General features: G+C 36.4%; 1 protein-coding gene across 7 annotated transcripts in view; it reads left to right on the top strand.

The window, feature by feature from the left end:
* Nucleotides 1-17,427, top strand: part of NTRK2 (neurotrophic receptor tyrosine kinase 2) — a 198,183-nt gene that overhangs the window by 71,251 nt on the left and 109,505 nt on the right. For 2 of the 7 annotated variants that reach the window (XM_054283160.1, XM_054283150.1), the window contains exon 12: nucleotides 7,432-7,503. The exons of 3 other annotated variants lie outside the window; for them this stretch is intronic. In XM_054283160.1, coding sequence (XP_054139135.1) covers nucleotides 7,432-7,503 — 72 coding nt within the window. Of the gene's footprint in view, nucleotides 1-7,431; nucleotides 7,504-17,188; nucleotides 17,258-17,427 lie in introns of all 7 variants that reach the window. 2 more of the 7 variants (XM_054283149.1, XM_054283154.1) reach the window with 2 other exon arrangements.

Genomic DNA, 17,427 nt, shown 5'->3' with positions numbered 1-17,427 from the left:
CAAAATAATTTGTTGCTTCATTTAGCAGAATTTCATGGTCCAGTATAGTCATAGTTTAGTCTTAAAAACCAAATGCATCAATTTTTAAAATACTACACGGCTTCACTGCTTATGATGCACATTTTTTGGAATATGATTGCTATTTTGGCACATTTATCTTGTTCAATTTCACTAAAAGGGATTGCTAATAATGCAGAAAAGGTCTAAAAGATGATCAATCTAGGATGTAAAAATATGGAAAACGAACTTCACTTGATTTTGTATGATTATTGCAAGCAGAGAAAACAGATTGAGTTTTCCTTTTCTGCACTATAATGTTTTGTAGTTCTTTGTGTAGAGCTTCATCTGTCTTACACAACAGTACCTGTGGTTGGAGATTCCAGATACTAGTACCATCTTGACTACTACTTCATGAAGAAAATTACATTTTCTCCTTTCTGAGAAAGACTGTAAGGAATTCAATAATTGTAAGCAAGTGTAGCGTGTGGGCAGTTTTGATTGAACCAATAGTTCTGTAAATCATGCAAAACTCTAGGCACAGAAGCTGAATGATATGTTAAAGTAGCAGGAAATAACTGTCATGGGTCAAGAGTAAGAGTCATGGGTCAGCTGTCATGGGCTGAGTAAGGTTTTGGGTACACACAAAGATGACTGTAGTCAGAAGAATAATAGTCCAAGAATAGCAAACCAACTAGCAACGGGAGGTGAACCTCCTGCAAATCAGTCATTGAGCACAATGAAAAACACAGTTAAAAGCTTCAGAAATAGATGAGATTACTTTTTTCCAGAATAAAAACCAAAAAAGCCCAAGCTTGATCTTATACATGACCTGAGAAGTGATGAAGAGAGTGAGAAAGAAGTGAAAATAGAGGCAAGGAAGTACAGAAGAGGAGGACTTCAGGTCCAAGCAAGAAGACTAGGGATTCCCTACTAGCAGGTAGGGAATTTCTGAAGTTATGATGAGGAAAGAAGAAAAGGGTGTGGTGTAACTAAGAGAAAACAAGCCAAAGAAGGTAAAAATCACACCCTTTTCCAATTTTTTTACTGGAAGGATTGATTATATTCTGGATACAAAAAGAAGAGCGTGAATGGACTAAGATAGGAGCCCAGAGCTGTGTAGGAGTTGCTGGGATTGAAGATGCAATGGTTGTGATGAGGAAGGTGGGATTCACTTCAGTTCTTTTGAAAACATGACAAAAGCAGGCATAGTGTGGTTTCTTGTCTATCTGGGGAAAGTCCCAACCAGGCTTTGTAATGGTCTATGATGTCATGAAGAGAAGCCAGAAAGAAAAAAAAAAATCAGGGAGAAAGTTAGTGAAGAAAGGAATGAAAGCAAAAGAAAACCCTGAGGGGAGAGGATTGAGAGCTGTGGAGAGTATCATGTCTGATGACATGAGAGAGAGCCCTGATATTCTATTGCAAAACAACAATGTAAGAGCTTTTTCTAAGTGCAGATGGTATTGGAAATGCATATTTTACAAGTATTTTGCAAACACTTACAGACTTTGTCCAGGCACCATGACTGGGCCCAGGACCTGCTCTGAGCTCAGTTTCAGCAGAGTGAAAGCTTGGGAGGCTAGCTTTTTTCTTGTCTCTAAAGGCTGCCAAACTGAAATGAAGCTCTTGCAGTCACTGGAACTGTATAGTCATGAAGCTGGTTTGTTAGTGTGGAATTTGATACCAGAAACTATCTGTGTTTCAAAATAATATCATGGGACCAGAGGAAGACATCTGTGTTTATGTTGTAAGTGAGGTCTTACTGCTTAGTTATTAACAGTGTCCTGCAGTCACCTGTTTTACATGATGCCCCTCATTGAATCTGCATAGTCTTGGATTCCAATGCACCTTTTTTAAGAAAACCAAACAAAAAAAGTGAAGGAAAAATTAAAATATTGAACCTTGAACTTGGGATGCACCATGGCCAGATCAATGTCACTAAAGATGCAGGGCCAAGAAACGTGCTTCTTTTGCCACAGCTACTATGGGATCAAAAAGGTAGGAAGCTGAGATAGTAAAGCTCTGTGCAGTAGCATTCAGCCCCAAGATTGGATGTGATCATATCCAAGAATACAGTAACAAATGTAATCAGCAGCCAGACTTTTCTCTATTTCAATGAATACAGTGAATTTCAGTGTGTACAATATGTACAATTAAAATAATGAATGCAAAAAAAATGAGGCTTCTCCCACCCACCATGTGCATCATTGTTCATGCAGAAGCAGCTGATTAGAGCTGTGGATCAGCTGTGTAAAATTAGAAGGATGGCTTGTTCTGGCATGGTGTTGGGTGCTGTAGGGTTCAACCAGCAGTGAGACTAATCTCTTTGCCCTAGTCTGTCTTATTGCTTTTTCAGCACCACAAACACCACTGATGGAAATAGGAGCCACCTGTCAGTGCAGAATCAGCACTGTGATAGACTCCACAGATAGCAGATTTGTAACATGCATAGAAGGGGAAAATTTTGTCCTTGGTCTGTAAACGACTTTATACATAGGACTGTATGGAGATCATTATTTGCAAACCATTACAGGTCCTCTCTGACCTGTAGTTAGGTGGCTGTAGGAGTTATAGCCAAGATTGCAAACTTTTTTTTACGGAGATATGTTCCACTGCCTTTTATTCCTCCTTGACTTTTGTATAAAAACAGCCATGGGGTTGAACACAGACATGTGACCAGAGTGGGAAGGTTTTTAATTTGAAATGTAATGGGAACAAGATATTTAATAATGGTCTTTTAATTTGGAATATCCTTTTTCTGGTTTTATCAGAAAGAATTAATTCATAGGTGTTATAGACCCTTGGATATGGCATTTAGGTGTTGCCAGTTCATGGCATTGTAACACCTCATCATTCATTGCTTGAGTCTTATGGAACAGACAGAGCCAGTGCACAAATGTAAGCTGAACAGAAACATTGTGAATGGTTCTTCTCTTTCTGTGTAGCACCATGTAATTCCTGTTGTGAAGCTCTTGCTGAACTTACTGTGTGATCATACAGGAGTTTTGTGCTGGCACTGGAGGCGCATTTATTTCTGGCTTTGCTATAGAGTAGGTTTGAACCTTGTCCTTCACATGTTGTAGTCATCTCTTTCCCTATTACTTAATGAGTGTCTGTATCATTGTATAGCTCACTGTTTCTTACCTCTGCTCTTTTAATCTTTTTTGGACTTTTTTTGCTAGCATACAAAAATATGTATTTCCATGGTGTTAGCAGAAGTGTTGTATTTCAGAGTTCCAGGCTAGAGGGATAATCTCCTCCTGAATGCAATTATTCCAGTATAGAAATTTTAATCCTCTATGTACTTGGTGTTAGATAATGTTTGGCGTATTATCTCATGACATTATTTCTGTAATTATTAAGTAAAGAAACTGCACTGTTACTGTGGTGAGATTTTATATCCTATTAGTGTAGAGGGCAACTGAATCTATTTCCAGGAGTAGCAATTCCTACCTTTGTCAATGTTACCATATTATCCTTGGTAAAGATGGCATTTCTAATCTCTAGACAGTGAAAGTATTGGTAATTAAATAGGCAATTAAAAGGAAACTAATCACATGGTTGTTTTGAAAGTAAACAGTTTCTCTCACTCATGAACGCACTGTCTTAGACAACACTGTGCACTCCTTTGGGCTGACACAGCCTGTATACTTCTGCTAATGCACTGCTGTGTGACAGTGAGGACAGGAGTCATCACATTTATTCCTTCTTGTAGTGGATGGTAAACAAAAAAATCATGTAGTATTCCCACCTTGCTGCATTTTGTTGGACTGTGCCTCTTTAAGAGGAAATTCCTATAGTCAGTGATCTTTTGGCTGTTGGATGTTTTTCTTCAAGTTCACTTGGTTTGATCACGTTTAAAAAAAAAAGTCTTGGCTTCATAGTTTCCCATTTTTAACATGGTTGATTTGTTTAATAAAGGTATCAGAAAAGTAGTTTTATAAACTAAAGTATGACTTCTGTTCAGAAGTACATTAATAGGGATTATTTTCTTTAGGACTGCTAGATGAGCCAAGAGCAAAGGAGGGTGCTTTGTGTTACAGTAAATAGCAGCATGGCTGGACCTACTGAAGAAAAGCTGTTGGAGACAATCTGTAGGAAAGCAGGCCATAGAAGAAAAACTAAGGAATATGTTGAGGAGGGAAAACTCAGTAAGAAGGAGGATGAGCAAAATTTAAAATAAATAAGGAGAAAATAATCACACACTTTCCTATGTTTTATCTAATGGTAGGCTTTTTGCTCCCTGTTTACTTCTCTCTTATCACCTTAGTGCTAATCAATACAAAACAACAGTTATTTGAATTTTTCCTGCTGCACAAATTATAACTTTTCATATAATTTTATTTTGTTTTATTCTATAAAGAGCTTTTTTTTAAAAATCAACAACCTAAACATCTCCTTTTTTAGGGCCAAATTCCTCATAGAAAATATGCTCAAAATTCTTTCAGTCCTAAGAATTGTCAAAAGACTGGAAAGTCACATTCTGCCTCAATGCTACAAACAGAAACATAGTAGTAGCACAGGCAATTAATAGCAGCTTTTACTCATTTACCGTAATTAACATAACATGAGTAAACACACATACACACAAAACATATATATGTGTGTGTGTGTATTTAAAAATATATGTAACATTAATGTTGTTCAGGGTTACACAGTCTGACATACACAAACTTTGAGCGGCAGTCTACAAGTTGTCTTCGTGTTGTCTTGAATGAATTTATAGTTTCTTTTCATGTATAGCTTGCATATGAGCTAATTTTGTGGAAGCCAAAAGAAAAATGCACATGGATATGTAAAAAACTGGAGTTAGGACCATGCTGTGGGAGCTCATTAATGATTCAGAATGGTTGGTTTCAGTTTTCCCTCCTTCCTTTCACAAGGCAAAATCCAATCAATAGTTTTCTTTCAAGGTCAGAACTGCTACTTGGTGTCTGTCCTTCTCACAAGCCTTGCCCAGTCATAGGAGTGTTTTGGAAGATTTAATTACTATTTTATTCGAGATTGTCATCAATAACTATTAGCATAGCTGGACTCAGAAAGTCACATTATTACTGGGGAGGGCTCTGCTCTGATCCAGCTACAGGGTGCTGCTTTTGTGAACAGCGTCATGCCAGGCATGAAAGGGGCTTTTTCCCTGCCATCCTATCTCCAGTAATACTGTGGTTGCATTATGGACAGGAAAGATGTTAAGCAACATTATGTATCAATTATTTGATTTTGCAAGATTTGTAAGATAGAGTTGAATTTGACAAAATTTTCTGTCTTTGCAAGGCAAAGTTTGTTTCCATTGCACGGGCAATGATACATCTTAATGTGTTTTGGTATTTCGTTTTCTAAAGCTGCAAGTGAAATATATATTTTAAAAAATATTAATATGGTTTTTGTCTGCCTTTTTTTCTAGATTTTTGATAAATTTCTTTTCCCTTATTTAGAACTAAGTTCAGTGTAGGCTAAGTAAATGTGTTACATGCTCATTAACTAACCTCACTTCCTGAAGTTATATTGTAAATCCTAAGGGAAGTACAGGTCCAGTATTTTAGTTGCAGTAAGGGAAACAATGCTCCTTTAATGGCAATGGAAATATCTGTCCCTGTAAAATATCTTTCCTGTCTTGAGAAATATCATAAACAGTCAGAAATACAGAAAAATATTTTAATATCTTTTGTTTAGAATTCTGTTGGAGTATTCTCTCAGCCAAGCATTTTCTTTCTGAATAAGCTGCCAAAACAGAGTTTTGATGCTTTGTCTAGAAGCAAGCAAGACTGTGAATCTTTCCTTAAATGCTTCAGTTTTCACAAAGACATCATACAGCTTTACAGCATCTGCTTTTTGAAAATTAAATTCTGTGACTTTAAAGTGATGTTTAAGATCTGTTAACTTGAGTAGAATGAGCTGAATGTATTTGCAGGAGCTAAAGATTTTTGTCTAGTATAATTTTTGTGTCGGCTAAAAAATAATAAATAACATTCAGGCCATCACCTCTTCCTTTTCCTGCCTTTTAAGAAAATCTGGACAAGATAAAGGTCAAGGTCAAAAGTCGTTACAGAGTTCAGAGTTATCATAATAATTCCAGAAGCAAGCTTCTGAAGCTCAGCTTTATTATAGAATATTATGAATTTAATCACACTTGTTGAACATGATGGATCCAGATTTGCTGTTGATCATAATCCTGAATCAGTCAAAGAATGTCCACAGTTCACTTGGCTCTTTCTACTGACACAATATTTAATATGGCCTAAGTGAATTCTTTATATATTCTATTGATTTTATGATGTTCATAAAATGCTAGTAATAGAAAATCTGTTTCTATTGCTGGTTTTTTTTTAATGTTAATGCAATTTCCAAGGAAAAAGCTCTTCAGTGACTCATATGAAATATGTTGGAGGGAGTTCGTGTATATATATATATATAAATGTGCAGTTGCAAAAATTTTCAAGTGGTATAATTTAAATAGATTATTTAAATTGAGCCTTGCCATTTGGCTGGGATTTGCTTTTTTATATTTTTTTTTTATTTTTGGATGTTTGTCCCTACATTGAATTTATAACCTATGTCCAGATCTGCTGGCTGCAGATCTGCTGCCTTTGCATGCGAAGTTAATCTTTTTTCACATTGCAAAGAATATTCAGCACTGAATTTGCAAAAAATTCTTCTGTCCACATTTGTGTGATCTCAGCCACTTGCTGAGTACCTTGGAGTAGAAGAAAGAGAGATTTGGATACCTGCTGTTTGGCTGCATGGGTACCTCCTGCCTTCAGCAAGGGAGCAGCAGGTTCTCTGGCACAACAGCGGGGCACTTGCAGAAGCTTTGGGCAACACAAGTTGGTTGTAGGTTACTCTCAGTTCTGGGTGTGAGAAGTAGCGCAAGGTGCCGAACAAGCTGTTTCAATGTTAGGTAGTAGGGGGTTTGCCTCCATGTGATACCCATCAAAAGCAAAAGTCCTGGGCAAAACCATAAGCACCAAGTAAAAAAAAATGCTTCATGCAATATGACCAAGCCTTGACTCTGACTTTTGTGCAGATTATTAGTACCACAAGTTTGTCTTTGCAGGCCAAGAATATGCACAAGAAGAATTTAGCCAGTGACTGAAGAATATCTCCTTGCTGCTTATCGTAAAGATGATCTTGCAATTTTTAATAAATATTTTTAAGTGATGTGCGCTTCTATAGCTCTAAAACACATGCACAGTTTATGTCTGGTAGAATCCGGTCCAAAAAATACCAATAATCTCATGTTATAGATGGTTATGGGTGATAAATGTGAAATGAGAACAATCTAAAAATATCACAATGAATGTTTTCTCTTCTGCAGTGTAGAAGGAAAAATAAAGCAATTGATGTAGAAATAGAAACTTAAAAACTAGTAGCATTGGCAATTGCAAACCAAACTCTTGGCATTAATTGCATTAATGGTAATGCATTCCATTCCAGTTCATGGTGAAGTAAAAGGAGTTGGTCTGGTAGATCAAATATGGCTTTCATTGCAAGACTGCGACAATGAAGGTGAGATAATAAAGCTATTCAGACTAACCTGTAAAGAATGTTATTAAATAGACCTGATTAATTACTTATTCTTAGAACAGATGTCACTATAAAATACTACATATGTTTCAGTCATTTTTTCAGGATGCATGTATCCTGTTATGTATAGTTGTGTATACATGGATACATACATTTTTGTTCGAAAAAATATACATGCAGTCAAAATTGTGAATAATTAATGATGCATATAATGTTCCTTTATGAATCTGGGAAATTAATGTCAGGGCTTCGAACAGAACTTGAAAGCGATTTCTTTTCTATTGAAATATTTGAAAAATTGGAATGGTGTAAATAAGCATGTGAAAACATAAGTTGCTGTCCTGGTTTGCTCATTACATATACATTGTGAAGCAACTGTTACGAATCCATTGGTGCAAGCAAACCTAGCTGTGTATCCAGGGAAATGTTGCAAATCTTGTGTTTTGACTTAGGCTTGTGTGTGGTTTGGGTGGGGTTTTTAAAGTTTTTTGCCATTTTTTCAATCAACATCTTATTTTCCAGTCCAGGCAAGAGTAAAATCACAAAAGCTCTCAAGTACCTTTAATGCATTTTTCTGACAGAATGTCAAAAAATTGCTTTGTGTTCCATCAATAGTAATTCATGGCAACACGCCTAAATAACTACCATTGGCCAAATGCCACACTTCTGGGCGCTACACTAACAAATACTGGTACAATCATTTTGAAAATTATATATTCAGTTGCAATAATAGCATGCATCTCACATAATTGACTCACCTCTTCCAATTAACTTCATGTAATCAGAAATAACTTAGTCCTGCATTATCCCTTAAGTGGTCTCTCTGGACTTTAGTCACAGTGTGTGGTTTGTACATACTGTATAATTTGACTTGATTCTGGGGCAGTGCACAACACTCTTTGAGGTTACCTGTAATGGCATTAAAGCCACTGGGATTAGGCTATGTTCTCTGGCCCACAGGGAAAGGCATAGATTGTACCCACAGGTTTAAAACAAGCTTCTCCCTCATTCCTCAAGTAGGATGGCCCTATAAGTACTTGAAAAAAATTTTGGACACCTTCTCTCCTTTGAAATATACTGGAACATTTTATAGGAGAATGCCGTTTGTTTTAGGTCAAAATAGTTACTTACTTTAATATAGATTAAATAATTGTGAATAAAAGAAAAGAAGATCCACCCCTGCATATTTTTATTTACTGGCAAATATGTGCCCTGAACCTCTTTGTCTTTGTAGTCTTTACCGTAGCACATGGGCCTGGAAGCAAGTAGTTTTGCACATACCATTTACACCAGAGAGATTTTGGCATGTTAACTACTGTTTGGATTTTCCTGTATGTCTGTTCCATGTCATCTTGTGTGTCTGAATTCACATGATTAGTCAGGTATGAAGGGGTCACTCAAGCTATAGTTTGCAGTAGCCTTGCTCCATGTAAGTCTCAAGTTTATTTTTTGGGGGGAGGCTGGGGACATGGGAATGAGATGAGAACCCTGTCTTATGAAAGGAAGAAGGACAGGTGTTAGCCCTGTTTCTGGTTCTTTGTGCAGTGGTTGTAGCAGAAGTGCAGAAAACCACCTTAGCCGATACCAGCAGCATCATGGCCAAAGCATTGCTGGTTCCATGTGCTCCTGACCTGCAGCTGCTGCAGGCTGGAGCCTGTTTAGTTTTTGGACCCAAAAAGTAGGTCTTCTGTTCGCCTGACCAAAGAAAAGTCAGGTGTATTAGTATGCCTACTTATTGATTGAAAAGTCAGTTTGACTGTGAAGACTGAGTACTCTGCCTTTCTTGGTGCCTTTAAGGAAAGTATCAATCCTAAGGAAAAGCATCAATCTCTCTTCTTTCAGATGAAATATTGTTTATTTCAAATGCATTTCAAGCATTTTGTTAACCTTAATACATGTACAAGAATATTCTTTGTGTAGAAAGAGGGAAGTTCGGGAGGCTCACCTCAGCAATGTTACAGTGATAATTGAGCAATAGAAATACTCCTTTCCTGGTTCTGTCTCTACAAAGTTATATGACAGTAATATGCTGGAGAGTGGTTTTACTTGACCTGGTAACAGGACAGGAGTTAGGGTTTCACTTGCACAGAAAGGGAAAGGATGTTTCTATTTCTGTTTAAACACCTTGGAAATTTCTATTCCTAGTGTGTCAATGGTAGCCAGCACTCTTTGGCTGACAAATAGTATTCAGACAGAAATTCAAAGTTATATAACATATATGGCATCCTGTGTGCCAGGTGTGGGTGTAAACCCATGCACTCCACTTGCAGGAATACAGTTTCAAATAAGAGAACAGTCTTATTCACTGATTTGCTAATAGCCTGCTCTGGCAGCTATGGCAATTACACATGATATCTGTTATAGATTCACGTCTCATTTCTTTGATGTTAACTAAATTTATAATTACATAGTATCACTTAGTAAAATTGTTTGCTTTTACTATAAAGTGTGTGGGTCTACAGGTGGTAGTAATATAGGCAGAATTAGCACATTAAATGCACGTGATTTGTTGCATCAAAAGGGTGCTGTAAGAGGTAGAACTCATAAATAAAATTAGTGGAAACTTCCCTTTTCCCAAGACCACTTTCTTTCTCCTTTTCTTTGTATATCCTGTGAAGAGTGCTTCTTTGAATGGAGAACCATTTCGTGTCCATGTAAAACTGAGAACAGAGTAAAGCAAACCAAGGCTAGACTGGAGTAAGTGCACGTGGTTTTCACAATGGCTCCAAGTAGCTGGGATTTGGAAGATTCAAATTGCTTCAATTAGTACAGTTTTGTGCAGTATTTTTCCTTACAAATTTTCTCCATCTTCTGTATTGGGGAAGGATTCCAATATACTGTAATATCCAGGGAGAAAGAAAAGATAATGAAGCCTTGAAATAGGTGCAGGACCTGAATGCACATTCTTCAAACTGCCTACAAGTGTATACAAAACTTCAAGATGACTTTTCAGGAATGCAAAACCAGGCCTCGAGGTTCAGGAGGAAACATACTGTGCCTCATCCTTCACCACCCTCAAAGGCCATGTGTTACTGCAGAGGACTATTTTAGCTAAGCTTCAGTGGACAGCAACTTGAAGGTTGTCTCTTTCCCATTCTGTGGCATTGGATTTGTGGTAAGAGATAACTAGTGAAATTCTTTTGCTCTTTTGTCTTTTTCCCTTGTGAAAGCCAGGGGTGACTGGTCACCAACTGAGTGTAACTCCATTCACCAACACTCTGTGGGCCCAGCTATCCAGATGGTTTTTAACCCTGAGAACAGTACACTCATACAAGCCATGAGCAGCCAGTTTCTCCAGAGAGTGCTGTGGGAAATGCTTTTAAAGGCTTGACTGAAGTACAGGCAGCCAACATCCATAGCCCTTCCCTCATCCATCAAGTGCATTGCCTTGTCATAGATGTAGACCAGGTTTGTCAATCAGAACCAACATCTCATAAACACATGCTGTGTGGGCCTGATCACCTATGGTACCTACATCTTAAGTTTTCAATCAAGAGAGAATTTGTGGGGTGAAATATTTGAGCCATTATTGTAACAAAATGGGGCAGTGATCTCTGGTTCTGGACTTAGAAGCCTGCAGAAGATGGAGGAAGAAGAGATGCACAGAAATCACATAGTTTATCTTCATGTAGCATAATATTAATGGGACTAGCTAGAATTTGGCTCTTGGTTGTTTGCTGTCAGTCCATTATCTTGATCATTGATCACAATCAAGATAATGATGAGGTTTTTTAAAGAAAAATTTTTAATTGCTGTGTGGAAGTACTTGATTAGTAGTGACTGTAAAGGAAGGCAGTTGAAATTAATGAAGTAAAGAAAACCCATTTTGTTTTACTAGAAGCACTGAGTGATTATGAGATGCACCTTTTAAGAATTGTTCAGATTTCACAGACACAAGGTAAAATGTCATAGCAAGGAAGATGAAGAATTGCTCAATAACAGCTGTGAGGACAGTAATAGATCAAGGGTGCTAATATTGTGGTAAGGGAACAGTAAGCAAAATAATCCCATTATAAATGAACATATGTGATACAGTTCCATAACTCCTATTGCACTGTAACAAGTACTGCTATTTCCCTAATTTGTATATAAAAACTCTCTTTCCAGCTCTTATTAAAAGGTCATATATTGAAAATGCAGAATATTTGGAATTACTCAAGATAACTGGGTGGTAGGGTTGTCTTCAACATTTGGGTAGAGACAGAATGGTTTCAAAATTGACAGTGATTCTCTTTTTCAAAGGGGCAAGATATAATTACGCTGTGTCTTTCAAGTTCTCTGATCTTCCTTGTGGCTGTAAACTGACACTTGTCAAAATTGTAGCTATGTAGTAGCATTTCTGCATTTTACATGCATACCAATGAGTGCATTTAAGCACAAATTCTAGGGATGTCATAAGGTAAAGGACCTTCTTTCCTAAGAGCTTTGACTTTTAAAGTACTTGCAGGAAGCTTTGAGAAAGCATCCCTTGATTTATTGACTGATCTCTCAGGCATACGGTGTTTCATGCAAATGAACTGTAAAATAACCCGCAGATATCCATTTTTTAAAATGTGTATGCAAATAGTAATTGCTATGCTCTTTCCTGTGAGTTGGGTTTCTACTAATGCACATATTCTGTAGTTCTGTGGGGAGCTGTTGTTTATGCCAGGTTCTGTTTCAGTGTCTGAGCAGTTGCTTATTCACACTCTCTCTTTTTTCCTTTAACTGTCCCTGAATTAGAAGCTCTGTAAAATATATGTACTGGCTGTCTCTGAGTAATGGTGGTTTGAGCTTCAGTTCTTAATGTCCTTGACTGACTAATCAATAGAAAGCAAAACAACTGCAGCACAAGCAGCAGTACTGGAAAAGGAAACTTCTGTAGGATATTGCCCTGGAAGTCATGAGGGTAATGACTCTCATTGAGAAAGATAAAATATTTTCTCCTTCAAGAGTGCAGAGCACAAATGTTTTCTTTTCTGCTGCCTGCTTGGAAAATTAGTATCATATCCAATGCATCATACTGGGAAATAAAATCAAAGGTCAAGATCAAACTAAAGAAAAACAGATTAAGATATTAAATGATCCTTATTAACAGTGTAGAGGACTGTTAACACAAAATATTTTTGGTTTCTAAAATGTTGAGTAAAAAGGTCCAGTTTTATCTTCTCTTATTTCTAACTTATTTTACACTGAGAACAGCTTTATGAGATTCTATACCTAAGTATGTGTAATTCTGTGTGACCTCCATTCTTGTTTCATAAACTTCTAGATTAATGAAACAAACAATTAAATAGTTTGAATACTGGCTGCAATACTGACAAAATGACTTTTATTATGCTATTTGGAAATCTAATACAGGTGGAAGCATCCATAAAATTACAAGCCATGTATCCTTATCTGTGGAACATAAATTTAGACATTAGAGGAAGAGACAGTTATAGTAGAAAAGAAATCTTTATAAGATACTGTATATTTTGAAGAAAGTTTTTAGCTTTTAGGTCACTGTAAATAGTCCTGAGTTTAATATGATTGTGTGCTACCTTCCTGTTATAAGTAATTGGAGCATATAGAGGGTCAAATTTCTTTATCTTGATGTATAACTTCATGGGTCAGACTATTAAGTCTCTTCTGGTCCTAGTTTTCCCATTTACTAAGTAAATTTGGTTACAGGAAAACTGGATCAGAAAATGGAGACTAATGTTGAATTTAGCTACAGAATTTTCTGTGAATTCCTGACCCCCAATAAGTCGATTTTTTTGTCTTCTATACAAGGTTTTATCATTAGGTTAAAAAAGTAATATTTATGTTTGTCATTGGAGCTCTTAATTATATGAATTAAAAATATGGTCTTAGTATTTCATCAGGTAAAAACTATTTTTAGATGAAAGAAAAAAATTGTAGTGAATGTTTATATTTTTGTGCTCTGAAACAAAAGGCAGTATTGAGACTGGTGTGTGTAAAATCTGCAAAATCCTATGAAATGGTGGGTATTTCTTCAGAGAATTTTATCTTCTGCTGTTGTGTAGGCAGTGCTCTAAGACATTATTCTTCCTTGTGCAACAAAAATTCGGCAAAAGCTATCCAGGAGTCTCTGCTCACTTTCCAACAAAAGTTAGGTGACATTTTGTTCTGATTTTGCCACAGCATTAGCCAGCACTGCTCTTTGAAGCAATGGCTCAGATCCAAGAAGCAAACAGAACTAGGAATAAATGGTTTCATTTTCTTTTTTTCTTGAAACAAGAAATAGACAAATTTTGTAAGACTCCTTTTTCGGTAATACAGCTGCATCTTACCTTAGCCTTCCTCCTTTCCAGTCATCAGCTTGAACTTTCTTCATAGGAATCACAGTTCATGTAAAAAGAATGGAGAGATACATGCCATGTATGCTCATTTAGTCCACATTAGAAAAAGTAAAATGTGCATTGATTTTTGATTCAAATGCTTTGTTTAGATCAATGCCACAAACAATATTCTGAATAAACCTTATGCAAATTTTATGCAATATTTTACACTTGATGAAGAGAGAATATGGGATGAGACTTAATGTCATAGAAAGTTTCAGTTGTTCAGCACTTCTTTTCCTTGTACTTTCCCTTGAATGATTTGGTTTACATACGTGGTGTCCAAATTTATGTAACTCATATGTAATGACATAATTGGCAAGTGGGATGTGAGTATATATAAAAAGTTTTATATTCAGTTAAGTCATAATTATGGGAAACATCTATTTAGACAGTGTAGGTCAGGTTGTTGATGACTAAGAAAGACTGACTTCAGAGCTCCAGTTTGTTACAACTCATTGAAATATAGTATTTCAAGGCCTGTTGGAGCAAGAAGGATTTTAGGCAACTAAAATTTAGCATCTTGCTTTGTGAAGAAAGTTTAGAAGATGACCATCATGTAACATTTTCCTTCCTGAATGACTTAGGTGGTGGCTTGTAGGGAACATAACCAGTGAGAAGAAGTGTGATTGATATTTTTGGGATAGGTAGAAATTGAGTCCATGAATGTGCAACTATCTCAAGAACAGACATTTTCCCAAATATGTGAATTAGATGTTATGATGCATATGATGTTACAATGCCATTGACTGCTCAGTTTTTTTGTTGTGTGCTGGTTGAAGAGATGGAAAAAAAATGGCTTCTTTATATTTAAAAATGGTCATGTTTAAAGGCTCCTCTTTCAAAATCACTACAGTAGGTATAAAGGTAGGGGGTTTGCTGTTATACTTTTCCTTTCATGTTTTCCTCTCTAATGAATCAAAAAGCTGGGAACAGTTAGTTGGTGGCATTTCATACAGCTCCCAATCACAGTAAACTCTCAGAACAGTACAGAGCATCCAGTATCTGAGATACAGGTCTGCAAAGCTCATGAGATGGTCAACTGTAGTACTTCTAGAAAGTAGGATTAAAAAAAAGTCCTCACTGGTAGCTCAACCAGATCCTTATTAATAATATAATTCAAACTACTCTTTCTATTAAGCAGTCAGGCTTAAATTTGATGTTCCCAGAATAGTGTACTCCAGATTCTTTATGATGTTTGTTTAAAGACTAGTAATTAATTCAGTGCTGATTTCAAAGCTTTTTGAATGAAGAACTGCTATTGGAAGTAAAGTTATCACATTTTAAACTACTTATTATTTTCTTTACTGTCTTGGACAAATTTGCATTTCAGAGAGACAGATACATTATGTTCCTTTAAAGGATGAATGAAATTCTGTCATTCCTTGTACAGGGAAGATGAATAGTTTTTTTCCTGTCTTCCACTTTCATTTTGACATTCTTTTATTTTTATTCTTTAGTGTACTTTCCTCTGCAAGTCTGAGTGGCAGCTTATATAACAGCAGTGTACTTTTAAAACTAATATTAAACTCAGAATCTAGCACCTCAGCAGCAATTCAACCCAAAATGAAGCTTTCCCTCAACCTGCCTAACTGACTCCATTTGAACTCTGAGAAGTCAAATGGGAAGTTGGCATCCCATTTAGGAATCATCTTCTAAATATCTACTGCCCATAATATTTTGCCTTTGTTAGCTCAGTGTCTCCAAATAGTCAGAGATCCAGTATGCAAATGAAGTTTTATTTTTTAAAACACTTCTGTTCAGTTTCTGCATCTTTATATTTGTCCTGTTTCCTTGCTGCATTGTCCCACTCCGCCCCACTCCCCACAATTATTTTGTATTCATATATCCTTTTCTATGTCCAGCACCTGGTTTCTTTCCTTGTTTTAGTGATTAAACACTAAAAAAAAGACTCTCGTTTTATTTTCACTTTTCTCTTTCTTTTACCCTTTCCCTTTTTTTCTTTCTTTTTTTTTTAGTCCTTTCTGTTACTTAGTTTTTTCCTTAAAATACATTTTTATTGTGATTAATTTTTCTGCCTTCAATAGGAATTGCAGGACTTCCTTCCCCTTGTGAACTTCTTTACTCCTGTAGACTGCTCAGTCATAGGTCTGAGGATTCCCAGATAATGGTTGTTTTAGGTGCCACTGTTGGTTAGCAGGATTACTAAAATACACACAAATGCAACTAAGAATAGAGAATCACTTTAGTTGAAAAATATCTTTAAGATCATCAAGTCCAATCATTAACTTAACACTACCAAGCCCACCATTAAACTATCTCCCTAAGCATCTCTGGTGGTTTACAAGAACACATCAGCTTGCCTTCCTTAAAATAGTTGTACCACCTTGCCCACGCCCCTGGCCCTCCATCATGACTTATCGTGTGAAGTTTGCAGTAGTTGTTAGAGATCTGGTTTGTACCTCTATTTTACCTGTGTACTGTACACTAAATATTCGTTCACTAGTTGGCAACTTCTCGAATTAAAATTCAGAGGTGTCTTAAAACATAGCAATATGATTTCAGTCTGACTGCAGCAGGCCAGGTAAGGAATAATCTAAAAGACAAAAAACCTTTCCCTTGCAATGATTTGCTCTTGTGTTAAAAGTGTGGTATAAATGTGTGTTTTTATGTAAATACATGTACGTGTCCTTTGTCTTTAGTTGCCAAGAACATATGCAATCTCCTATATTTAAGAAAGCAAAATTCCAGGAGAGGTCTGAATGACTTAGGAAATTCAAGAGAAAAGTAGCACCCATGCAGTAGACTTAATTGTAGACTACTAAAAACCCAGATGATATTACTTCTTTTCTAACCTATAACTTCTAAATATCCTTCAGATAATTGCTTACTGTTCTGAAATGAGGCTTTCTTCAACTGATACTCTATTTTTGTCTGTGAATTAGCAGGTTCCTTTGGGGTTTCTTGGCACCTCATATGAGACATTAATAACTGTTTCAAAGAAAAGGCATTTTGCCGCACACTTTTGGAAATGTGGGATTGTACAAAGCTAGCAAGTTCATCATCTGTATGTGCGATTACCTACTTCCAGGGTAGAAACAAACAAGAAAACGCAATGCACATGAATTAGTCATTGCTACTGACATTGAAATTTAACTTTTCTTGAAGCTGATAGTGTAAGTCCCATTCATTGAAAGCAAATAAAGATTTGGCTCTGAATTGTTTAGATTTCCATGGAATATCGGTAAGCTTTCAGTCTTCACAAACACTTGTTATTAAAACAAGATTAAAAAGCCCAAAAAACAGACAAAAACTACTATTGAAGTTTACATTTGCTGACTAATAGTAAAACTCTCACATGTGTTTTTTTCAAATGTTATTAGAACAAGTAATGGTGGCTGTCAACAGTGATGTACATAATAACTCAACTGCATCAGATAACAACAGACTAGGTAAGGCAATGCTGTTCTAGGAAGTTTTTGTGCCATTAAGTCAGCTTGCTGAATTCCACGCAGGACCCTATGTAGCTTTTAAAAAAAATCTTGTCCTTAGCCAGTCAGGTAGGTTTTGGGGGGTAGATTTGTCCTTCATCTCAGACCAGAGCACGTCCTGGGGATTTTTA

Source organism: Melozone crissalis, unplaced genomic scaffold (assembly GCF_028551555.1).
Source record: "Melozone crissalis strain CALT ecotype California unplaced genomic scaffold, PUWL_Pcris_2 ptg000005l_1, whole genome shotgun sequence".
NCBI classification, from domain to species: Eukaryota; Metazoa; Chordata; class Aves; order Passeriformes; family Passerellidae; genus Melozone; species Melozone crissalis.
This window is presented reverse-complemented; position numbering and strand designations above follow the sequence as displayed.